The sequence below is a fragment of the Mastacembelus armatus genome, chromosome 10 (genome assembly GCF_900324485.2).
Source record: "Mastacembelus armatus chromosome 10, fMasArm1.2, whole genome shotgun sequence".
Taxonomy (NCBI): domain Eukaryota; kingdom Metazoa; phylum Chordata; class Actinopteri; order Synbranchiformes; family Mastacembelidae; genus Mastacembelus; species Mastacembelus armatus.
The window spans coordinates 12,012,889-12,038,310 of record NC_046642.1 but is presented as its reverse complement, the minus strand read 5'-3'; the positions used below and the strand labels follow the sequence as shown (position 1 = coordinate 12,038,310).

General features: G+C 43.6%; 4 protein-coding genes across 6 annotated transcripts; 2 read left to right on the top strand and 2 right to left on the bottom strand.

Annotated features, from left to right (window-relative positions):
• The first annotated feature begins 4,629 nt into the window (after positions 1-4,629).
• cabp2b (calcium binding protein 2b) lies at positions 4,630-13,608 on the top strand. 3 transcript variants are annotated; one of them, XM_026329822.1, is made up of 7 exons: positions 4,630-4,713; positions 4,947-5,216; positions 12,296-12,326; positions 12,420-12,554; positions 12,763-12,872; positions 13,137-13,284; positions 13,396-13,608. In XM_026329822.1, exons 1-7 carry the CDS (start codon positions 4,630-4,632, stop codon positions 13,419-13,421), a joined length of 804 nt encoding a protein of 267 aa, XP_026185607.1. In that variant the 3' UTR covers positions 13,422-13,608. The 3 variants fall into 3 exon arrangements, with proteins under 3 accessions (XP_026185607.1, XP_026185608.1, XP_026185609.1); XM_026329823.1 differs by lacking the exons at positions 4,630-4,713; positions 4,947-5,216 and adding an exon at positions 9,217-9,649; XM_026329824.1 differs by lacking the exons at positions 4,630-4,713; positions 4,947-5,216 and adding an exon at positions 10,162-10,423.
• Positions 13,609-14,518: 910 nt separating this feature from the next.
• Positions 14,519-15,935, bottom strand: crybb1l1 (crystallin, beta B1, like 1). Its single transcript, XM_026329825.1, has 6 exons — positions 15,814-15,935; positions 15,469-15,566; positions 15,259-15,377; positions 15,045-15,177; positions 14,788-14,930; positions 14,519-14,690 (listed from the first exon to the last, which is right to left on the bottom strand). The coding sequence occupies exons 2-6, from the start codon at positions 15,559-15,561 to the stop codon at positions 14,519-14,521; spliced, it is 660 nt and encodes a 219-aa protein (XP_026185610.1). The 5' UTR covers positions 15,562-15,566; positions 15,814-15,935.
• A 1,499-nt stretch (positions 15,936-17,434) lies between these two features.
• On the top strand, positions 17,435-18,928 carry cryba1l1 (crystallin, beta A1, like 1). The gene is made up of 5 exons (XM_026329827.1): positions 17,435-17,509; positions 17,631-17,749; positions 18,054-18,195; positions 18,303-18,445; positions 18,781-18,928. Exons 1-5 carry the CDS (start codon positions 17,435-17,437, stop codon positions 18,926-18,928), a joined length of 627 nt encoding a protein of 208 aa, XP_026185612.1.
• An 893-nt stretch (positions 18,929-19,821) lies between these two features.
• On the bottom strand, positions 19,822-25,282 carry LOC113144748 (uncharacterized). Its single transcript, XM_026330972.1, has 6 exons — positions 24,890-25,282; positions 23,692-24,746; positions 23,442-23,633; positions 22,118-23,191; positions 21,882-22,016; positions 19,822-21,423 (listed from the first exon to the last, which is right to left on the bottom strand). The coding sequence occupies exons 1-6, from the start codon at positions 24,990-24,992 to the stop codon at positions 20,524-20,526; spliced, it is 3,459 nt and encodes a 1,152-aa protein (XP_026186757.1). The 5' UTR covers positions 24,993-25,282; the 3' UTR covers positions 19,822-20,523.
• Between the last annotated feature and the right edge of the window lie 140 nt (positions 25,283-25,422).

The following is a 25,422-nucleotide window of genomic DNA, read 5'->3' as shown; positions in this document are numbered from 1 at the left end:
CTTTTAGGGAAGAGTTCATTTCACGAAGCACTTAAGAATTACTTTTTTCCTCTTACCAGGTTTTACAGTCAGGTCAAGTTAGTTTTAGTATTATTATATAACTCAATATCAAAAATAAAATAAATTTGCCTTGAGGTGCTTTACACCTATACACGCAATACAACTAAATTCTCTCGTCAGAGCCACAATTCTGATAAGGGAAAAACTGCAGCCAAAAAAAAAACAAACCTACCATAGGGGAAACTGGAAGAAACCTTAGGAGGAGCAACAGATGCTAAACATATATGAAGACTACGTTCCAGAATATGATCGCTTTTCCAGGAAACACAACAACAAATAAACAAGCAAAAAGAAATTAAAAACACCAGTTACTATATTAACAGAAAATGTTCAGTGAGCTCAGTCTCATCCAAAAACCTCAGAATTAATATTAAATGATAGGAACTTTTCATACATTGATAAATGAGGTGAATGAAAACTTGGCACAGCCACAGTGAAATACTACAGCGCCTCAAATTACAGGCACAAAGTAGGAACCACATATTGTTTCACACAGTAACTGAAGATTTCATTAGTCATATAGTGTTTTGTGGCTGGAAATACTCAAGATAATCACTTAGTTTGCTGTTGCTGCATTGTTTTGAGCCTGGTGTTTACCTGACACAGATACTGTTCCTTTGTTTGGTTAAAAAGGAATAATGAGCTGCTCGTGACAGGTGAGCAATTTGAGAATCGCACCACCTTTGCAAACAAATAAGGAGTGAGAAGTCTGACCTAAATAAAACTGACATGATATCCATGTCAGCTTCAGCATCTTCGAGCAGAAAGTAGAATCTGTTTATATATTAGCTTTCTACCTTGATCTGTGATTAGATATTATTGCAGGTTGATCAACATGAAGTAACAAGCCTTTACTTCTAAATTACTGCTCAGCGCCACTCCCTCTGTCATTCATCTCTTCGCTCCATTACAGGGAGTGTTGAGGTGAAATAACTCCCATAACTGATTTGTTCCCAAAAATACAGCCCTTACAATGGTGTGATAAAGTGTTGGCCACTTCCTGATTTCTTATTTTTTTGCATGTTTGTCACACTTTGTCACAAAGTTTTAGATCATTAAACAAATTTAAATATTAGTCAAAGATAACAAGTAAACACATCATGCAGTTTTTAAATGGTTTTTACTATTAAGGGAAAACAAAATCCAAAACTACATGTGTAACAGGTTTGCCCCCTGAACCTAATAACTGGTTGGACCACCCTTAGCAGAAACAACTGCAATCAATTGTCTGCAATAACTTGCAATGAGTCTGTTACGGCGCTGTGGAGGAATTTTGGCCCACTCATCTTTGCAGAATTGTTGTAATTCAGAAACATTGCAGGGCTTTCGACCATGAACTGCCTTTTTAAGGTCATGCCACAGCATCTCAATCGGATTCAGGTCTAGACTTTGTCTAGGCCACTCCAAAGTCTTCTTTTTGTTTTTCTTCAGCCATTCAGAGGTGGACTTGCTGGTGTGTTTTGGATCATTGTCCTGCTGCAGAACCCAAGTTCGCCTCAGCTTGAGGTCACGAACAGATGGCCAGACATTCTCCTTCAGGATTTTTTGGTAGACAGCAGAATTCATGGTTCCATTTCTCACAGCAAGTCTTCCAGGTCCTAAAGCAGCAAAACAGCCCCAGACCATCACACTATCACCACCATATTTTACTGTTGGTATGATGTTCTTTTTCTGAAATGCAGCATTACTTTCACACCAGACATAATGGGACACACACCTTCCAAAAAGTTCAACTTTTGTCTCGTCAGTCCACAGAGTATTTTCCCAAAAGTCTTGGGGATCATCAAGATGTTTTCTGGCAAAACTGAGACGAGCCTTTATGTTCTTTTTGCTCAGCAACAGTTTTTGTCTTGGAACTCTGCCATGCAAACCATTTTTGCCCAGTCTCTTTCTTATGGTGGAGTCATGAACAGTGACCTTAACTGAGGCAGGTGAGCCCTGCAGTTCTTTGGATGTTGTTGTGGGGTCTTTTGTGACCTCTTGGATGAGTCGTCGCTGCACTCTTGGGGTAATTTTGGTTGGCCGGCCACTCCTGGGAAGGTCCAGGAGTCGCCACTGTTTTCGCCATTTGTAGATAATGGCTCTCACTGTGGTTCGCTGCAGTCCCAAAGCTTTAGAAATGGTTTTATAACCTTTTCCAGACTGATAGATCTCAATTACTTTCTTTCGGATTTGTTTTTGAATTTCTTTGGATCTCGGCATGATGTCTAGCTTTTGAGGATCTTTTGGTCTACTTCCCTTTGTCAGGCAGGTCCTATTTAAGTGATTTCTTGATTGCAAACAGGTGTGGCAGTAATCAGGCCTGGGTGTGGCTAGAGGAATTGAACTCAGGTGTGATAAACCACGAACCATGAATTTTGTTTTCCCTTAATAATAAAAACCTTCATTTAAAAACTGCATGATGTGTTTACTTGTTATCTTTGACTACTATTTAAATTTGTTTCATGATCTGAAACAAAGTGTGACAAACATGCAAAAAAGTAAGAAATGAGGAAGGGGCCAACACTTTTTCACACCACTGTATTTTTAACCTTTTAGTGTGTGTAACTTGGCTTTTCTGTAATGGATCTGTCTTCTGCCTCCACTCCAGAATTTGTCTGTCCTCCATCAATAATCAATGAGGAGAGGGGATGGTGACCGGAGCTGGAGAAAGACAGGGAGGCGGCTGACAGATGGGCTTGATGTGAATAGTGGAAACCTCATTAGAAACTGGAGACATGTCAAGCTCTACATTATCCCTAAGTATGGAGAACATACACTGATCATCCATAACATAATGACCACCTGTTTAATTCTGGAGTCACTGCAGCGGAAAGTTGGCACTTAACTTTTGGCCGGTACTAAACACCGTAGACCAGGAACACCCAACAAGGTCTGTAGTTCGGGAGATGCTCTGACCCAGTCATCTAACCACCACACTGTGACCCTTGTCAGAGCCACCCACCTGCCTGTTTTTCCAGCTTCCGACACATCAACTTTGAGGACTTAATGTTCACCTGCTGCTTAATATACCGAACAGACTGCCAGGTGACACAGTAACAAGATAATCAGTGTTATTCACTGTCTGTCAATGGTCATAATGTTGGGGGTGAATGGTGTATTCTAATCAGGGTTTCAGTTTGATGACAGAGAAATGTGTGATGTGGATTAACAGGAGATGCAGAGAGATAAAGCAGGAAAGGCAGAGATGGAGAGAGATGTCAGGGGAGGTATAGTTAAGGGCAAAATGGGAGGTGAAATGATTTTTGAGCTCCGGCCTGACAAGGTACCTGTTTTCTACTTGAAAGAGGGAGAGGGAGGCAGTAAACAAATGAATGGATTGTTTTATTTAAAGAAAGCTGATGCTTTTACAGCAGTAGATGTAGTCACTTTACACAAAAGATACAAAGCTTGTGTACACGTGTACACGCTGGGGTGGACATTCATGCACAACTGTGTGTGTGTGTGTGTGTGCTCAGTCATGCTTAGTGGATGAGATTATGCATGCGGGAACACATCGAGGTGATGTGTTACAGCTCAGCAACAGTCTTTCATCATCACACATCACACTATACCTCCCTCTCTGCCATTCAATGAATACCTGACCTAGGCAAAAAAAAAAAAAATCTAATTTGTTTTACAACAAAGGCTCTAAATATGACAGGGGAAGGACAGGGGATTGAGGGCGGATGAAAATTTGGGAAAGACGGGGAAAAGGAGAAACATGGAAAGCAACAAGGATTAGTCAGAGGGAAACGATGGAGACGAGTCAAGCATGAGAGGAGGGCAATTCAGAGAAAATAAATAAATAAAAGGGAAAACATGAAACAACAACACAAGATTTATATTTAGAGATGAGGGCACAAAAGCACATTGCATACACACTGACAACAGAAAATGAGACAAATCAGGAGGAGTGTTAATTTGTCATGAGGGGGACGAGGTAGAAAAAGGGGAAGGAAGAGGAGGAGAGAGAGAGAGAGAGAGAGAGAGGTCGATACGTTACAGGTAGATACTGCAAGAGAGGTAAAGTTTAGGAGGTATAGGGTGTCGCCTGAAGCACCAAGAGATAGCGAGAAGGGGCAGAGATGCAGGAACTCAATCCCAGACTCAAGACAACAGCTGATGATAAAAACCTCCTCACCTGCAGACACCAAGAGAGTCTTAAGGACAGAAGCAGGGTGCAACTTTGAGGAAAACAACTGGAGGAAATCGTAGCACAGAGAGGAAGAAGGAAGAAATAAGAGAACATTTGAGCTATTTTTTCAGAAATCTCTTCACTGATTTGGTTTTTTTTTGTTCTGTTTTTTTTAAACCGGGAACAAAGAAAAGCTTCCTTTGCATCAAAAAAGTTATTTTTCACCAATTTTTGAGAGTAATTAAGATATCTAAGAAGAATACTATTTTAAGTTATTGGGGAATTTTTGCACTCAAAATACTACTTCTACTGTAGAAGAGAGGAGAGCAGGGAAGTGGAGACAGAGAAGGTGAGGGAGGGGCAGGGAAAGCGAGGGAGAGAGAGAGAGAGAGAGAGAGAGAGAGAGAGACAGAGAGAGAGAGAGAGAGTGTGTTTGAGACTGTGACATCGAGATGTTCATGATCATTCGAGAGCCGTCCGCTGGAGGAGGCGGTGCTGGAGCGATGAGCGCACCACAGGAGAGGAGTAAAAAACAGGTGTGTGTAGGAGTTTCTCTATGTAACACATATATATGTATATATATATATATATATATATATGTGTGTGTGTGTGTGTGTGTGTGTGTGTACAGTGTATAAGAAGCTGTTTTTTAATAATGTATACTTTACCATGTGCGTATGTATAACTGTGCATACATTTTCATGGTTTTAATGGTTTCGTGATGGTGTTCCACTGACTTCAGTTCACACACACACGCCTCGTCTTTCAGGTACAGGCTGCCATCAAGAAGAAGGTGGAGAAGCAGAAGAAGAGAGCTACTGAACAAGGAGGTGGTGCTGGAGACATCCAAACTATTTCTCCTTATCCTCGCCCTCAGAAATCAGGTCCGATCCCACAGATGACGACAGCAGAGGACAGAGAGTCACTGGAGGAGAAGCTGGAGGAGCTGATGGAGGGACCACAGAGGAGAGAGAAGGAGATAGACCAGGAGGTGGAGCCTGTCAACCTTCTGCCTATAGTGGACTCTGTGTTTGGACAGGTAGGAGCCACTTAGTGCAGTGTGTGAGACTCGTGAGTTCATCTCTGAGCGTCTGCACAGGAATGCGCATGCATAAGTTTTTGTACGAAAGAGCATCTGTGCATGTCAGACACGTGTGCATCCATGTGTGTGTGTGTGTGTTTCATGCGCTGATGCATCAAGTTCTCCGGCTGTTTTAATGTCCCAGCTCAGTTGAAACCCTAAGCCTCCAGCTGAAACTCAAAGCCTGGTTGTGCTCCACTTTTGGTACATGCCCATCAGTCCCACACCTTTGACCTCTTTGATTCCACCTGGCTAGAGCTAAGGTCATCAGCAGCACAAATATTTAACACTTTGCCTTCCCATTAGGCCAAAGGCCTTCGGGAAATGGTTGGATCTGCAAAGCATCAGGGCTAAAGTTAAGGATGAAGATAGAGTGTTTTTTGAGAGGATTTAAGCTCCTTTACTTTGGGAAACATTACGAAAGTGTAATCCGTAAACAGATACAGCCACAGTCAGCCAGAGATCTGATGAACACCCTATATCTCTGCAGTCATTGTACCCGCTTGGTATCACATCACATCCCGTCACTCACATGATAAACAGTGACACACAACACGACATGGTAGACTACACCATCACAGCATCTGTCACCCTGGGGTCAGACATGTCAGATCATGGTGTGAGAAAGTGGTGTGTTTGTGTGTGTATGGAAATAAAATCAAAAGGGCCTACCCATAAGTTAAAACCACACTCACTCTGTGGTGCTGACCTCAGTACGGTTCGTGAGTCACTCTAGATTTTTTTGTTCTGACATCCATAAAGAGTCACATACACCGGATCACGTCAGCAAACTCTGAAGGGGGGTGATGATGAGTGAGGCAAGAACAGGGAATCAATATGAAAAGAAAAATCTCAGTCAGTGCTGATGCAACTGATCCAAATTAAGAAAGGACGACTGAGTGAGTGGGAGAGAAGTCTGCGTTGGCAAAGTCTGGAGAGAAGAGACAATTTATCTCCTCGTGTCGCTGAGCAGTCCCCCACGGTCCCTGAAATTCATTTTGAAAGGTGGGACATTTTAGCATGAAACAAATGAAACAGGTTTATTGAGCATATGGGGTATTCACAGAGACCCTCATCCCCCTTACCCCCCTTACTCTGGGCTGAACCAGACTGGGCTCAAATGAACTTGAACACCATTATCTACTTAGTGATATTTCACTCAGTATTTTATCAGTCAAACACAATTACATACAAAACACTATAACTACACTGGTAACAGTCTGACAGGTTTGTAATTTCCTAAATATTTTCTAAGAATTTCCTGGATATAACTAATTTTGTACTTAAGCGAGAAAGTAGAGCTGTTCTTAAGCACAATACTCGTTCAATACTCGTTGTTACCTTGAGCATATGTAGGTTAAATTACTTTATGTCTTCCCTCTGGTACAAATCAGAAGGAAATGTTTTATTCCAAACTGTCAAAATTATATAAAGTTGTTTAAAATTGCTCCTGTTCAACCACCTGCAACACTGAAATGTTGCTTAAAGATGAAAACATCAATAATAGTAATCCAAAGAATTCAACATGTACTTCTGATTAGCCCAATTCATTTTTTTTGTGTGTCTTAGAAAATCATTTCAAAATGATAAACCTGTAAGTTTTGAGGTTTTAGGTCTTTCCTTCCATCCTTTCTTTCCTCCTTCCACACTCTGTCTATTATGTCTCATCTGATTGACAGCTGTCACAGGATGCCAGCTGATGCACATCTGACACCAGACCAGTATATAAGTTTACCTGCACACACACACACACACGCTCACACACAGAGCACAATGCGCATGGATAGTGCTCAGTTAGTGTTACAAGAGTGTGTGTGATCAAATCAACCTACAAGTGTCATTAAATTCTAATACTTGGAGACAAGCAATTGAAAAGTAATCAAAACAGAAGCCTCTGTGTGTGTGTGTGTGTGTGTGTGTGCGCGCGTGTGTGTGCACAGACACACAGAGAGCAACAGCATCTCATTAGGGTGATTAACTGAAACCATCCGTGAGTATCAGCCTGGTAATTAATCAGGTTTAATGGTATTAGTTGTGCAGTGGGTTATTCATGCAGTTGCTGGTGTCAGTTTGGTCTAAAACACGATCAGCAAGGTGGATCATGAAGGTGCTCACAGAAAGATACAGTTAAATTACTTGAAAAAGCTGTGTTGTGCTTAAGGAGTTGAATTGCTCTTGATTAGGTTTTAACTAATTGGATTGAGGGTAAAAGAAACTGCTGGTGACTAGTGGAGTTGTTCTGTTGGGATGAAAAATGTCGACTGGTGAGATGTAGACTTTTAAAACTATGAAGCCCCAATGATGTACGTCTTTAATATAAAAAATAGCAACATGCTGTATGAAAAACTTTGGCTGGGAATTTACATGAGCATTTTAAAAATTAGACTTTCTGGAGTGCTGTTAAGATACGTACTTGCCAACAATAAGAAAAGACAACATAACTGGGACATGTTCTATTTGCTGCTAAAATATGTGAGAATTATTCCACTCTACATGCTTTATTTTATTTTTTTTTATTTCTATGTCATTTGTTGTACTTCTGCATGGAAATTGTGCTAAAAATATAAACTGTGATTACTGTCTGATATCTGCAGTAGCAGTCAGACAAAACCCACTAAAGTGTGGTCCTGAAGTGGCCTCTAGTGGTGACTGCTGTTCAGTACAAGGAAAACACAGTGTTTACCATTAAGTTTCATCTTATGAGGATTCTTTAAGGTTGTTATGCAGTGTATCCTCAAACAACATCAAAATAAATGTAATGTATTTTATGAAAAGCACTTATGGATAATCAAGACTAGACAAGTCATAGTGAGAGAGAACAAAAGTTTCATATGGAATCACTTTTATTTCACCACACACACACACACACACACACACACACACACACACACACACACACACACACACACACACACACACACACACACACACACACACACACAAAAAGAAGCTGTGCCCTCCATATGGATGTAATGTAGTAAGCAGAATGCCAAATCTGCTTTTGGGAAGATTTACTGACAGATGCTTTGTAAAAGCTCATCTGACCACTTAGCCTTTCAACTCATGCCCACAACTTGTGATTTAATGGGTTTTTTTTTTTGTTTTTTTTTTAACCATTTTAAGCGTCCTGGTCAAACTAAGTCTTGGATGCGAGAGGTCAAATTAAGCTGGTGCTCAAACCACCTCAGGCTTTGAGGCGTTGCATCCTGCTGGGAGTGACCTGAGATGACATCTCAAGTTACAGATGCTGTGGATCTCATGGTGTCTTACATAAGCTTCATTCTGCTTATGCTAAAGCATCACAGATCACTTCCTTATTAGTCTGAGGGTTTACAGCAGTTTAGACGGTGGAACATTTCTAATTCTTCATGAAAAGCAAAAAAAAAAAAAAAAAAAAATCTAATCTCAGAAAGGAACATGAAGTAGCTGCAAAACATTTTGCAAGAGACTAAGACCTGTTTGACAATAACATGCTTGACAGTTGACAAATGAATGCATCTCTCTTCATGCTACACATATATACTTTACTGTGCACTATTCTAGTTGAATTTTTAGTAAAGGCAAGACAAAAAAAAGTGTCATTTTAGTTTCACCAGGCAAACAGGAAATTAATGTTTTGATAATACGATAACTCAGATTTTAGTCTAAATGTAGTACATAGCACTGAAGTTAGTCAGTCAGTTCCTCCCTCTTTTTGTCTCTTCGTTCCCATCACTTTACTGTATCCCTTCCTCTTTTTTCATCACGCCTTCTTCCTTTTTAATCTAAAATGCAGCGACTAATCTTTCGCCATTTATGTCCTCTTAATTCTCCCTCGACTGTAGATGAAGTCATTTGAATGTTGATGCAACATGTGAGTGAGAGAGACAGGGAGAGGGAGGGAAGAGAGAGCACAACCAAAAAAGAAAGAAGAAGGGAGGGAGGATTAAAGCCGTCGATCAGTGTGTGTGAAGAAAAAACAGATAGTGCAGCTGCAGCTGCTGCTGAGAGAACCGCTCTCAGTACAGAGTTGCATTTGGTTAACTTGGTCTTTATGCAGCTTTATTTGGTGACACTGGACTTGGGATTATACAGGAATGGGTGCAGTTATTCAGGATTGCTCATGCATTGATTAGAGCTGGTTTTTGTCTTTGTGGTATCAGACGTAATTAGCATGTGACACCCAGTGAGGTTTTCTGTAACTTCAGAGCTCGTAGCCGGACCTCTGATAGGTCCACAGAGAGAAGAGCAGAGGAAAAGGGGGGGAAAGAGATTGGAAAACACAAACAGCACAATAAAAAAAAAAAAGTATTTGTCAGGAGACGGATAGAGCAGCAGATTTTTTGTTGACCAGGGGAGATTGGGTAATGGGCAACTGCACCAAACCATCTATGAAACACAAAATTATGAAGGTAAGAGCACTTCACACTTTGGGTTTTGGCTCTCACTGTAACTATATATTTTTTTATACCACTAACATTTTGCATTTGCATTTTTGTCATCTTCTAGCTTGATAAATTCCAAGAAACAGCTAAAACATGGGTTGAAATTGCGATGATGCTTGTTTTTAACCTTACATAATCTTCTTTGGTATTGTTAGCAACAAGACTCAATACATTACTCGCATTCTTATCCAAGGATACAGTATTTAACCCCTTTCTGTAACAGTAACGTGTACTGACACAAGATTTCTTAGCAAATTACATTCGGTGAGTGAAAGACAGCAGCAGGACGGATCCATTAGGAGATCAGCTGAGATGAAGACAGTTTTTGACTCTAAGGATAACAGTTGATGTGAGTGGATTGCCTTGAAATAATATGCAGCTTATATAATCCAGGCTTACAGCCACATTCTATCTAATGTATGCATGACTAGAAACCAGAGGGTTTTAGCCTTGTTCCTTGAAAGATATGATATTGTTTTATGTGCGAAGTAGTCAGTCATACAGGGAGTTTGGGACTGACAGTTTGGTCTGCCCCTAAAGGGGGTAATGAGAGGGCCCCCCTGTGGGAAGATGAAGGCAGTGAGCCAGCGGGAACAGCGTCCGGAGGGAGAGAAGGATCAGGACGTGGAGGATACACTTTTCAAGGATTCTTTCGGTGTGCTAGTGAAGAACTGCAATATGCTGCACAGCATTGTGGGCCCAGCCTGCATCTTCCTTAAACAGGGCTTTTCTCAGACACTCGTATGTAAAAAAAAAAAGAAAAAGTTATATATCATCACACAACCCCGGTGCGGCTTTTTCCACTCATGTCAATTCATTTTCATCCTCACATCGTGACTGACCCTCCTGCTCTCCAGCACCCTGGCTGTGTCATCCCACCGCAGCACTGTTTCGGGTCAGACAGTCACATCTCTTGGCACCGCACATGCTCAAAGAGGTCGATCATTTAGTTCCATGGAAAATTATTGACTGGCTTTGTGAAGCTATACTCTAATATATATGGTACAGGTCAATATGGAAGTCAAGGCTGATTTTTCCAGCCATGCAAGGTGTTGCCAGGGCCTATAAAGTGGCAGACTCACAGCAGTTATTATTTCATCAAGCATATGTGGCACATATCACACAAATCAATTTGAGGTCAGTGAGATCAGCACAAACCAAGGGAGACACAGCAAACCAGGACACGGTACTGCACTTTTTACAGTGTAAGAGTAAACAATAGAAAAAATAATAAAGGTATGTAGTCTACATTGTGCCTGAATGGCAAACAGAGGCAACATTATACGATATATACACAATGCAAAGGCAGTGACAAAAAATGGAGAGCCAACAGTTCTTCATAGGTCCAGTTCTAAATGATAAAGTAGGTCTGTATCTTTCCATCTCACATGTGGAGTGCAGCACCATACACATGATGAGACCTTACACTACCCACATATCAGATATACTCAAATAAATTATCTCATTGCTTTTTTTTTTTAACAAACTAGAAGTTACTTATAGTTTGATTTGAACTTGCGACGTTGTCTATTTCAATTCATTTCAGTTGTGTGACCAACTGCTTTTGCATGGATGGCCTAGTCTGCAACATAATTCAATGCAAAAACCTTAATCTGTGTAGATTTAGATACTGTTTTTCATTTTAAGATGAACTGGGTCTGTAAAATACGATTTACTAAGAAACTCTCCAAACACAGCACTGAATCACCATCACTTCTCTCTTCTTTACTGAGTTTTAAACAATGTAATGTTTTTTTTATAAACAACTAAACTCAACTGTTTCCCAGACGTTATCATTTTGACTGTACTATTTGTCTTCCCACTCATTATTCATTTATTCTGTGCTGTTTTGACCGTCTGTTGTTTGTCCTTGTGTTTCATATGTTTTGTGTGGCCACGTGGTGACAAATGTGCTGGATGGTTGTTTGAGTTTTGCTGAATCTGGCTGTTAATATTAGGGCTGCACCTATCGATCATTGTTGGAGTCAAGTATTCTACCGAATATTTCAGCGATTGCTCGAGTAATCGGATCAAACAATAATATTATTGTGTAAACGACGTTACCTTGAAATGACGTTACCTCCGCTGGGTGAGTCGGTTTTCTGTTCAGATGTTGAAGCTTTGACGAAGTGCTGTTGTGGTTCGCCAGTTCTACTTTACAATACACACATTGCACTGTGTTGTCATTTTTTTTAAGTTTGAAATGATCCCAAACTTTGAACATTTTCTGCCTTTTACTGACGGTTTCGCTCTCTGATACGGAACTGCATTGTGCGACAGTCATTACGGTCCGTGTGGAACAATGATCCCTATGCAAAGCAGGTCCGATAACGCAAGTTATATTAATTAAATGAATACTCGATGCAAAGAATTTGTCGACGATTTTTTTTGTTTTTTGTAATCGACTTCATCGTTTTAGTCGATTATTTGGTGCAGCCCAATTAATATCTCTGCAAGATTTCTAAATATTGTCATCTTGAGAAAAGTGTGTGTCAGTATGAGAAAAGTGTGTGTGTGTGTGTGTGTGTGTGAGAGAGAGAGAGAGACAGAGAGAGAGAGAGAGAGAGAGGGAGAGAGAGAGAGACTAATGTGTGAAATGTCTCCCTCCAACAGGACAGAGAGCTGAGACCAGAGGAGCTTGATGGTGAGTTGACTTCTTTACAGCCAATCCTGTTTCTGCCTAGTGCAGTTTTACTATAGCAGCTGACCTACAGTTGTCACTGTGTGTATTTACCAGAGCTCCGAGAGGCGTTTGTGGAGTTTGATAAAAATAAAGACGGTTACATCAGCCATAAAGACCTGGGGGAGTGTATGAGGACTATGGGATACATGCCTACGGAGATGGAGCTCATCGAACTGAGCCAGCAGATCTGTGAGTGGAACGACAACCGGAACCATCTGAGAGAACACAAGAACAAAATAGAATAGAATGTATTTCTTTGTATTTGCTGATTTACAGTCAATTCTTGAGCTTTTACTGGAGAAATTAACTATTATCAGATAGGTGGACATCAGGAGAAGTGATTAGTGATTAGACAGCTTCATGGTAGCTTTTATAAAACTTTGTGTGCCTCCTCAAGGTGGAGGTAAAATAGACTTTGAGGACTTTGTGGAGCTGATGGGACCCAAGATGCTGGCAGAGACAGCAGACATGATCGGAGTCAAAGAGCTACGAGATGCATTCAAAGAGGTCAGGATATATTGTTACTTAAAGTGCAACTTGCAGGTTAGTGAACCCAGTGCAACTGTGTAGGGAAACCAGATTTTTGGAAAAAAAAAACAACCCAACAAAACAAAAACTTCTTTGTCTATAATGCAGCAATATTTGGAGTTGGAGGGTATTATACCCCTGAATAAGTCACTGTATTCTATTAAACAGTATCAGGACAACATGTTTAAATTTAAATGTGATGTGATCCTCAGTGTGCCTCCTTTTCCTCCTCTCTGTGTCCAGTTTGACTCTAATGGTGACGGACAGATCAGTTTGACGGAGCTGCGTGAGGCCATGAAGAAGCTGATGGGAGAACAAGTGACCAACAGAGAAATCAACGAGATCCTCCGAGATGTCGACCTCAACGGAGACGGCCTGGTGGACTTTGAGGGTACAGGACATGTTTTTTTTTTATTTTTATTTTTTTAACCTTTATAGGATTTGTCAAGTGACCATCTTCCTCAACTTATTCCCTCTTATTTTTTTTCTCTTCTTTTCTCAGAGTTTGTGCGAATGATGTCTCGTTGATCGGTCCAGCTGCCCTGGTCAGACAGACGTTACGCATCTGCTGGAAAAGGGAACTGTTACACTTGAACACAAGCAAGAGCATGCATATGAAATTATATTTTTCTATTAAACAAACAACAAACAAAAACACTGCTTTGAATGATATTCAACCTATAACTGACACGACTATCCACATCTGAACCTGAGATGCAACACAAAAATTAAGCAGCTGTAAGACATATCAGAAGCTTCATAGACAACATTTATGACTTTGTGTTTTTAAATGTATTTTTATATAATCAGCGTTTGACTATTGAGTGTAAAACCTTGTTTGTAAATTGTATTTTCAATTAAAAAATGTACAATAAATAAAGCTTTAGCTTTTTAAACCCCATTTAGCATCAGCGTAATAGGAGCTTTAGGAGTTTTGCTTATCACAACCATATTTTTCCTATGAACTATGAACACTGATATCACAAAGATACAGGTTCATAATATTTGGTGCCCAGTTAGTCCCCATAACCAGTGACGGAGAATCATAAATGCTTAACCTCACATTTTACTCATCTCATTATATTTGCTTTGTTTACTCAAATGATGTTTTCAGTAATAAGTAACAACAACACCCAACTTTGAAATCAAGATTTTCCTTTTTATTGAAAACGTGGCCAGGATTCTGTACAGCAGAGAGGGTGTGCAATGCACAGGGGGCAAGAAGACAAGGGAAGGGGGTCAGGGGACTCAAAGAAACCCAGTTACCCACGGTGCATCATACCCTGAGCTGAGAATCGTGTGTGTTAAACAGCAAGAGGCATCATGTTCCCTCTCTGGTGTCTCAGAGGACTGTGGTGGGGAATAAAGTGAGTGACTATAAAAACAGGAAAAATGGTGGCGGTGGGGGCGGGGGGCAAAGCTCAGCCCATAGGGGAGAAAGAGAAAAGTAGAGACAGAGAGGAACAGCGGGTGTTCTGCTGATTCGTGTGGTCCGGCTGGTCCTCGCCCTTTCCTTCACCGATTAAGTTACTGAGGAAAAGGCCTCAGATATCTCTCCCCCTTTCCCTCTTCCTCCGCCCCTCTCCCTCACTTCCACTCTTTCTCTTTCTCTCCTTCCCCAAGCCTCACTTGCTGGCCATGGTGTAGCAGCCCTGTTGGTGCCACTGCATGTCACGGATACGTCTCACAGACTGGAACTGAGGATGGCGGGCACCATACTCGTTGAAGTGCCTGTAGTCGCCCTTCTCCAGCAGATACTGGCTGCCACGGTATCCAGGGAACTGGTATCCCACCCAGCTGGGGAGAAAGTAGGAAGGATGAGGTATAACATTAATTTTATGTGTCTTATTAGGTCATCAATAGTACAATAAAAAAAAACAAAAAAAACACTCACGTTCCACAGCTGACAATGATGCTGCCCACTCTGTCGGTGAAGCCGTAGGAGAACAGACTGGGAACGTCATCGTCCATGATCTCCATCTTGCGGCCCTTGAACTCTCCCACCTCATACAGGCAGATCTTATGCTTCTCGGGGTCCTGTAGGAGGAAAGAACAGGAGGAAACACAAGGTTAGAGACGAGTCTAAAGCAAAGGAGAGAGGAAAACTTTAGAGAGATGGGGGGAAAGGAATGAATTTGGATGTGTTTTTACCATTCTGACAGGCCTGAAGGACAGCAGGTAGTCGTTCTTCTGGCAGTTGCTCCAGGAGTCCCAGCGGGGATACTCTCCCTTCTCCAGAATGTACATCTCACCACAGAAATTCATCTGCTCAAAGCCCACGAAGCTGCAGATGAGGCAACAATATGAAATCCCTGAAAACCCGCCCAGTTAAAATGTGAAAATTCACAATTATGTTGAGACTTACGGTCCACACTCAACACGCAGGGAGCGCACGCGGTCCATGCCCATCTCACACACATTCATGCACTCGTTGCTGATCTCGATCATGCGACCCTGAAAGTTCTCCTGGTCAAACACGTACATCTGGAGGAGACACATGCACACAGATGGGTCAGTACAACAGTAAGTTAGACTTTTATCTCTATGTAGAGCAGGACCGCAGGAGAGGCACCACCTTGTAGGACATCATTCCCATCTCAGACTTCTTGCTCTGAGCAGCCTTCCCATCAGTCTGGGAAGAAGTCTTGGATTTATCTCCACTGGACATGATTACTGGAAAGGAAAAAAAAAAACAGTGAGAGAGAGATACAGTCATGTCATCAATGTAATCTGTGTTGACTGATGTGAGGATCTTAAGAAAATGAAAGAGTGCCACAGAAAAAAGGGATTTATACATCAGAGATAAAGATTAAGGATGTAAAAATACGAATAAGTATATAATCTGTATTTTCTGTCTAACCAGCTTGCTTTGCAGCGCCACACACCGGCAGGAGTACTGTATTGTGTGTGCGTACCTTACCTGTTTGTGTGTGCGATGTCTGCGCCGAGCCTCACTCAGAGTGTGTGCGCCTCGGAGTGCGACCCTCCCTTTTATACGCTGGCGCCCACAGGAGAGGGATTACGAGGACAGAAACAAACCTGCTGAGGTCAGAGACGAGAGACAAAAGAAACCCCACATCATCAGGGAGGGACGGACAGAGGGGACGGGCGGAGGCAGAGGAGGACCGGCGGCAGCTGGAGAGCAGAGTGATTTAGTGACAAAACTAATAAAATACAACTTTATGTTCCTGAAATCAAGTAGTTAATGTAACTTACACCATAATAATTATGGTTTATCCTCCTGTGTCCATATTAAGCAGCATAGACATGTGATGACATACAGTGACATCCGGGATTTGAAAGTGACTATGGGAACGTGTGGCTTCAGATAAGGTGTAGAAAGTTTAAACATCATTTCATTAAAATGCTTCCGGCTCTGTGTTGCCAGATAATGTCAGAGGGTAAGAGATCTGATCTGCCCAAACATTAATTTTGAAGACCCCCAAACAGAGGCACACGCCCACAGACCCACATTTGAAAGCATATATGGAGGAAAATACATGTAAGGTGTTTATTTATTTATTTATTAACTATCATGATTAATGTCGTTTAGAAGTGGATGGAGTCTAAATTGGGAGGGAGATTTTTAATGGAACTGTTAACTGTGAGTGAAAACTGAAATCAAACGGCTCCTGGTTCAGGACTCTCCTTTGAAAACTATACGGGGTCCAGCTAAACCACAGGTCTGTGTATCTGCACCATTGAGCCTACAAGAGACTTTGGTCACAATCATATCCCATCATGTGAGCACAAGGAAACTTTTAGTATCCCTGTAACATTTCAACATCCAATTCATCCACAGTTATCTCCTTCTGCGCCCCTCCCCCTCACGCAATGCATCTCGGCTCCGGGGTTAATCCCCACATTCTCCAGCCGGATCCCGGCCCTTTGTGTCTGGACACACGCCGTAGTGCTGACCAGGGTGCGAACATACCGGAGTGCCTTTGTTACAGAGCCCCAGCACCACTATAGGATGTGCTGAGCTGGTCGCTGAGGGACGGCAACAGCATCCAGTAGAGACCCCGGGTGCGCGCCTCGCTGCCGCGGTTCCAAATGGACGGTGTGTGCGTGGTCCGAGTCAGAGCCGTGGACGCGCACTAGCAGGCGCGCTCCCCGGCCCTCGGTATAAAACTGAAGCGCCAGGTTCTCTCAAAACTCTACGCGAGACAGGCGGTAGGCGCGTACCACTCCCGAGCTCTTCAAATAAAGTTTCCAGTCTAGGTAAGGCTGCACCTCTGCTTTCACCTCAGCGCACGGCTCACACAGACAGGCGCTCCTCCAAAAACTGAAACCCAGAAGCACTTTCTTAAACACCTGGAAGCTGCAATGATTTCACTTTTCTTTGACTCACCTGCTTTTTGACTTCAGTTTTTAAAGAGTAAAGTTGCTTCTACCCAGACCTACCTCAGCTGTCCAGTTGAACAGTTTCGTCAATTCTGAGAAAATATTACACTTTGTTGAACATCATCATGCTTAAAACCTAATCCTTTCTTTCCTTTACATCCTTCGCTCTGCTCTCATGTGCCACCACAGAAGTAAAGATGCACAGAACTACCAGATCCCCAATGATGCAGCCGCTGGTCAACTCAGGAATGGGCATGGCTCCTTTCTTCAAGGTAAACACGCAGAGGGGCAAGTTCTTTATGTTGGATCAGATGGAGCTAAAAGTTTTTAGAATGTGCTGGTTTGTGTTCTGATTCATTATCCCTGCTCCTCCCTCGCCTGGTGCCCCCTCAGGTGACTGTGTTCGAGCAGGAGCATTTTCAGGGAAAGTGCCTGGAGTTCACCTCTGAGTGCTGCAACATCCAGGAGTGTGGACTGGACAACATCCGCTCCATCAGGGTGGAGAGCGGAGCGTAAGTATCGAAGTCACAAAACTTCTCAAATATCTGGTAAACAAGAGAAAAGATCCCAGTGACCGTGTAAAATGTCAGGACACTTTTCATCTTGATGAAATACACTGATGAGGCGAATCAAGAAAAAACTCCGGTCCCTGAGAGACATGTTTGCTTTCCAAATATTACTAATAGAAACAAAACCATATCTTCTGATACACCCAGACAGAGAGAATAGCTTAGAAATATAAACTTCTTCGGATTAGTTTGTGGATCGTCGCGTAAACAGGCCCCTCTCTTCCTCTCTCCCCCTCTGCCTGTGCAGCTGGGTGGGCTTTGAGCACCACGACTTCCAGGGCCAGCAGTTCATCCTGGAAAGAGGAGAGTACCCCCATTGGGACGCTTACAGCGGGTCCCTCTCCTACCACGTGGAGCGCCTCATGTCTCTGCGCCCCATCTATTGCGCCGTGAGTGCACCATGACTGGCATGACCTCAGTGCTCAGGTGACAGCGATTACAGAAGGAATCCAAAATTCCCCCCCAAAAAATCCAAATGTATCTCTCACCCCTGCAGTCCCACCAGAGCAGTCGCATGATCATCTTCGAGAGGGAGAACTTCATGGGCCGCAGTGTGGAGATCTGTGATGACTACCCCTCTCTGCAGGCCATGGGCTGGATGATGCCTGAGGTTGGCTCCATGCACGTGCAGTGTGGCGCGTAAGTCATTTTGAATTTTCTCAGTGTGGACAGTGTGGGATGGTCTGTGTATAACGTGTCAACTAAGTTGTATTTGTGTGGCTCTCCAAACGTTCTTGTGTTAGTTTCTGGTTTAATGCCTCCAAAATCCCCACATGGGCCATCAGCTGCCATAAAATTCAACCTACACACTTTATCTCAACACTGTATATCACTTTAATCTCACAGCAGTTTGTCTTGGATGTAGAGGAAATAACTGCTGAAAGCTCTGAGCATGTAATAAATCCCCACTATGTCACACTTCTACTCATGCGGCTCCTAAAATAGTCCCACTAACCCTCACTGTCATCCCACAGCTTTGTATGCTACCAGTACCCTGGATACAGGGGCCAGCAGTACATAATGGAGTGTGAGAGACACAGTGGAGACTACCAGCACTGGAGGAACTGGGGCTCCCACTGTCAGACTCCCCAGATCCAGTCCATCAGACGTATCCAGCACTGAGAAGAGGACAGGCTAAGGCTGAGGCCCACGATCCACGGACAGCAGCTCCCCTCCCATAATCCCTATCTCATTCTTTCTTTCCCTATTCAATCCTTTCCTTCCTCTCGACCTGAGCCACAGCAGCCGCCCCCACCCCAGTCAGCACCACTACTGATTTACAGCCGCTCCCAGAGTGTGATAAGAGACAATATCGCACTGTTAAAGCACAGGGAAACACACTCTCCACACATACACATGCTCACGTAATTGACACTCAGTGTCTTTTTATTTGGTTTAGAGGTCCCTACACACTCATACACAAACACACACCTGCTCTCACCTGAGCTGGATGATGAGTAGAGCATTTCCTCAGTGAGCTGGAACCAAACAGAGGGAGAGATGAAGCTCCAACATGGTGCCGCTACCAGGAAAACCTCCCCAGCTGCACTCTCACTCCTCAGTGCAGCAGTCTGCTGTGCTGCAGCTCACGTGTGTTTTGTTGTTGTGTGTAGCAAGTTGATCCACAGGTTGATAACGAATAAACTCATTTTCAATGGATGTACTCTTGTTTTTATTTTATGGTTTCACTAAATCCTGCAGTCCTGCAAGGTGTCTTGGATTTGAAGTTTTTCTTTTTCGCTGTGCCGTTTGGAAAAAGTTATATATCAGCTGCAATGGGTTTGAACTCACAACAGGGAAAAGTATCAAAATTCATAAAAACGTTTCTTAAATTTAACAAACACTCACTGTCTGTTGCCAGTGCTATAGGAGATGATGAGCCTGTAGGAAGGTGCATGTGCCGTTGTATCGAAAAAAAAACAGAAAAAAAAAAGAGAACTCTTTATTCCAGAAATTGCCTTTGACTGAAAAGTTGCCACGCTGGATGTTATCGAACAGAACTTGACAGTAAAACAAGGAAGACAAAGTTTTCCTGGAACTTTTCCAAACTGTGGCGAACAGAAGCTCACACTATGGATCCCATTTACAACTAATACAGGTATAGGCACATTTACAGCTACTAAAACTCTCAATTACTTCGACAGTGAATCGTCTTCTACAGGTTAGTGTTATTCTCAACACTTGGTAAAGTTTCTGCTCGTATCTGCGTAACAGTCACAATTTACTGAACTTAGCAGTAACAATCTTGTAACTACATAAAATCAAACGTGTACAAAAAAAATGAATGGTTTCAGTCCCCTCTGACAGCTTCTATTTGGTAAGTCTGTATTCTCAACTACTGAAAGTCAATACTTGCACATAAACGATACAGTCTGTGGTTTGTTGAAGAGTTAAGCAGGTTTATACATAATTTTACACGTTACCTTTCAATCCAAACAAAGAGCTAACCTGTCACTCACTCACTCTTCTGTTCCTAAATGTTGGTGAAGCAGGAAAACAGAGATCCCTCACGTGATTGTCAGATGAATAAAAAAAACTGAAGACACTTAGAACATCACTAAATGCAAACTGCTGGTGTCTTGATCTCTCACTATTATCTTCTCTATCTGCTGCTAAAATCCACAGCTAAAAGAAACTAATTTGGGAGTATTTTCAGGGAAATGTAAGAAGACAAGCAGAACATGACAGCACCTCACCTGCACCGGGCTCCGCGGACGTTAATGTAAGAGCACTGTCTGATGTTTTCCGATACCAAGCTCACCTTTACTTATAAGAGCAGAAACGCCTGGCGAAGCATAGTCTGTCTTTTCTTCGACCACATCAACATCCTCGTCTCCTTCCTCTACCTCACTTTTTGAGGACTGTGTCCAGCTGATGATCACCGGCTCAGGGATGGGACTGGACCCTCCAATCACATCGATGTCCTTGTCTTCCCAGCTTTCTGCCGACCCCGGACTGACCTCTCCTACTGAATGTGAACACGGTGAATGAAAATGGGACAGAGCTGGTGCTGTTCTGCACTGGGACCTGTATTTCTCATGGGAACTGGCTGTATCTTTCACCAGATCAACTATTCCATCCGAGTCGCCATCCACATCGATGATCTCATCACCACTGCTTTCTATCTCTTCATCCAGCAAACTTTCTGTAGTTTCTCTGAACGGGATTTCGCTGCATGGTGTGTTTCCTTCTTGTCCTTCATCTTTGTCTCCTACACTGGTCAGTGAAACAGTCTCTACATCGATTGCATCCTGCAGCTCTACAGTGGCTGCAGACTCAGAGCGAGGTTTGGACGTCTCTGTGGGTTGTTGAGCGATTTGCTCGAAGCAAATCCGCTTGACCACAGTGGCATCGTTGCTCGTTTCCTCCTCTGGCTCTGCTCCCCTCTTCTTTGCCCTCTTTGTAGGTTCCTCTGCCTCTTCCTGTGGCTGCACAGTCAAATCGTCTACTTGTCTCTTTCGGTTCTTGTCTACCACACCACAGGGATCTACGGGCAGAGGCTGAATCGATGGTGGTGAACTCTCGACGTTACACAGACTGGGAGGTTGACCACTGTTCTTGAGCCTGCCTGGTTGGTCTGTTGAAGAGGGAGGTTTATGTAGAAGTGGCTCCCCGTTCTGTAAAAAAAGGAACCTTATTCAATTATACAAAGACAAAAGTTCGGACGTGTATCAAGTATAGTGTTTCTCACGTGTTCACCATCTTAGTTTATCCTGATACAAATTGCTAATTAGTACTAAACACCAAGTACAGCGGAGAATGATGGGAATCATTAGTTTTTGGTCATAAACCAAAGTACTGCACAAAGTTTCCACTTCAGAATGAAAAGTTTGATAAACACAAAATGGATTTGTACATTTCACCTGCACCTACAACAGTCTGTATAAACTTTTTATGCAATTAACTCAATCATTGTTTCAGTCTGCAGCAAAGTGGTGGACTGATCAAGTGACACAACCTTAGTGCTCGTGTTTTTTAAAACAGTGATATAAAAACATGGTGGTGCTTCCTTTAATTCAGAAGAGTAGATGTGTGGGAGACACATTTGTCTGTTGTAATAAAGCTTACTGCTCACCATGATAGGTGTGTTTTTCAGTCTACTCCTGATTGGGTATTTCTTTAAGCTACACAACACAGGTGGATTCTTTTTGGACCAGCTGTCATGTGGGTCTTTCACTGATGTCAAACTGGTCTTTGCTTTTGCAGGATTCTGAAAAATATACACACCGATTCACATTCTTTGACTGTAACACATTATCAGTCATCAGACTTGCTTTAAAAACAGTGGAGAGACTTTAGAAGAGTTATTACATGGACTTCCTGACTCTGAAGGCACCACTGCAGTGGGCCACTTCTTTCCAGTTTCACCACAGGCATCTGCTGAAGCTGCTTGTCCTGTTGTTCTTGCTGGATTCTGGTCGTGTTACTCAGTGGCTCTGGTTTCCTCACTTTCATCTGTCCTCTTTCTAATGAGAACCTGTAGTGTTTTTTTCTCCTCTTCCTACGCTGTTTGGCTGGTGGTCTGGTTTTCCCAGAGGTCTCATTCGTGGGTTCTGGGGGAACGGTGCCGTGAGCATCAGCGTAGTATGACTGAGAACGGCTGGGCTGCATTTCAGCTTCATCCCTTTGTTGCTGTGTATGAGAGCACACACCTACATCGGGTGCATGTGTATTATGGCGATGAGGAATGTGAGTAGTTGTGGGCTGGGTCCTGGTTTTTCTGTATTTGCTCAGGACAGGCTGGCTAGCCTTTGTGGTGCTCTCACCACCCATCTGTTCTTCTTCCCTGGCACTACAGCTTTCAACGTGCTGCTCAAACGACTGGAGGAAGTGGTTCAGTATCTCGTTTAGCTCTCCCTCTCCCTGCTGCTGCAGAACTGGCACCTCACCGTTTGCAGAACTAGAGCCGCTAGATCCTCTTTCTACAGCAACAACCTGTGTGGACTGGTTTCCTGCACCTGCTTCTCTGACACCAGGGGTAAGCCTCTGTTCTTTGCTTTGGGCCAAATTATTCCCAGATAAGGTATAGGTGCAACTGCTGCTACTGGGTGGAGGAGGACACTGAGAATGCGGAGCAGCGTTGCTGTTTGGTAAAATGTCAAGGCCCATCATCACTTCCTCCAGAAGACGATCAATGTGCTCGGGCTGCTCTTCGTTAGGTGGAGGGGACGGCGGCGGGAGGGCGGTGGTGTGGAGGAGAGTCGACGCTGAAGGCACGTAGGAAGCTGCAGGTAACAGCAGGTTGGGAGATGGAGAAGGCTGGATGGACGGACCGGAGGCAGATAAGGTAGAACTGGTACAGAATTGCATGGGAATGGATGAAAAGGAAACTGAGGCAGTTGGTTTGGCTCTCGCTCTCTGAGCTCTGCAAACAGGGACACTTTCCTGTAACAGGAGAGAAAGTGTAGAAATTACAATGGGACAATAAATCCAAAATTACTGGCATCGAGGTGGAAGGGCAGTTAATGATACACATGTTAAAGAATAATGTATGTTTCCTTTGAGGTGGATCTCAAAATTGTGTTTCAATGTGAGATCAGACATTGTTTTCCTGTTAAATGTAGAAACCCTTAACAGCTGGATGACTTCCCCTGGTGTTTTGGCTGATGCCATAGAAAGAAGTCAGCACTCTCACCTGGTTAAACTGCTGCACCGTCTTTTTCCTGCCACGCTGTGTGTTACGTCCTCCTCCCTCGGTATGAGGCAGCACATCTCCGATATCACTCAACTCCCACACTTTTCCTCTCCCTCCTGTCTTCTTTGCTGGTTTCAGAAACTCTCTCGTTTCCAGGTACAGCTTCCTGCCCACAGCTCCCCCCCCCCTGACCTGTCCTGAACGCCCTCGCCCCCTGTCTCTTCAGGAGTAGCTTTGGCACCCTGCTCACCCCCACATCCTGCACATCCACCATCTGTGTTAACCCTCCTCTCCCCCTTCCTCCTGTTCTTGCTCGTGGTCTCCTGGCTCGTCTCTCACTCGTCCCGGCTCTCCTGACACCTCCCACTCCTGCTCTACGCCTCCTCCGTGCTCGTCCCCTGCGAGAGCCCTGCTCCTTGTCTGGGTTCAGGAAGTAGCTAATGAATCCTGGGATGTTGCCTTGGAACACTTCAAACCGCTCATCCCATTCTTCACCCTCCGTGACATCTCTGGCTTCTCCTTGAGGGTTAGCCCACCAGCCCTGAGGGTCTACAGCACATGAAGCCAACTGATTGGGAAAACAAAGGAGGGATGGGGGGTTAGGGGCGTATGGCTGTGCCACATCTACAGATGTGTGTCCAGCAGCTATGGAGTCTTGCACAGAGGCTGCAGGAGCAGAGGAAGGCTGGGATGTGTGGTTTTGATCTGACGTGTAGACGATGGATAAGGGCACACAGGGAATTTGAGGGGTAACAAAATGCGAGTTCGTGTCTCCCAATCCCTGGAGAGCAGTGACTTCAATGGTCTCAAAGGAGGCTGCTGGGTGAGTAGAGGGAGCTGTGTTTACCTGCAGCTCCTCTGTCTGTGTCCACATGTCTTTTTGACTTTCCGACAGTATTTCTTTCCACAGAACAGTGCTCCCATCCCTTATGTCTCGCCTCCACCTGCTCCGCTTTGGCTCAGCCTCCCTTGACATCAGAGGCTCTGTCTGAACTCCCACCTCCGTGTGCTGGCCTCCTCCTTCCTCATTCTCGCTTTTATGACCCCTTTTCTTGACCTCCACCAGCCCATGGATGCCCAACCTGGCTGCAGCCGAAATAGCCTCTTGCTTCTCCTTCTCCCCCTCCCCTGCCATCTCTCCAGAGTACAGCAGCCTGACCATGTGGAGCAGGGTGCAGGCACCGAGAGCCCGGAAGTCCAGGAGACGGCTCTGTCCTGCAGGGGGCACTGGCAAGGAGGACAGAGTGGAGGAGATGTGCGGGCTGATAGCTGACAGGATGCAGCTGTGTGCTGGCACTGAAACACCTGGAGGAGAGGTAAGAGGCCAGTAATGACAATGGTCTCCACGGCATTAGGAGATTTGAGATGTTAGGATGTGAAAACAAACGGCAAAATAACAAATTCTACTTCAGCTCTGTAATGAGTGTTTTGTGTGAGCGTGTTTATACCGTCTGCCTTGAGTAGAGTGTCACAGAACTGGCTGCGCTGTTGTTGTCTTTGCAGCTCAGCGAGGAGGAGGACCTCAAATCCTGGTTTTTGGTAGCACCACATTTCCTCACCCACTTATGTGGAGCATCAAAGAGGAGGAGTGTCGCTGATCTGAATAAAAGTAATGAAAATGCACATTTGGAGCTTGGTGTTATTATTTCCTACCACATAAAACTGGCAGCTACATAGACCTAATAATATTTCTACCTTTGTCGTTTCATAGTATGCAAAGGACAGCTTAGTAGGGTGGCCAAGGTGTCGAATATATCACACATACTGTTTAACTTTTTAAGTTTTCTAATACAAAGTAACTCTGCATTAACACGTGAAGGCTGGTTTTTTAACGCCTGTTCGCTGCTGGGCCCGTTTTTCCTCATTTTCACGTCAAAAAGCGTTTGCAACAACCTTATTTGCACGTTTACTTGCAGGACTTAAACGATCGTATTTCTTCCACTATGTTTATCCTTCTTTCTTTTTAAAAGCTTCTGATCTG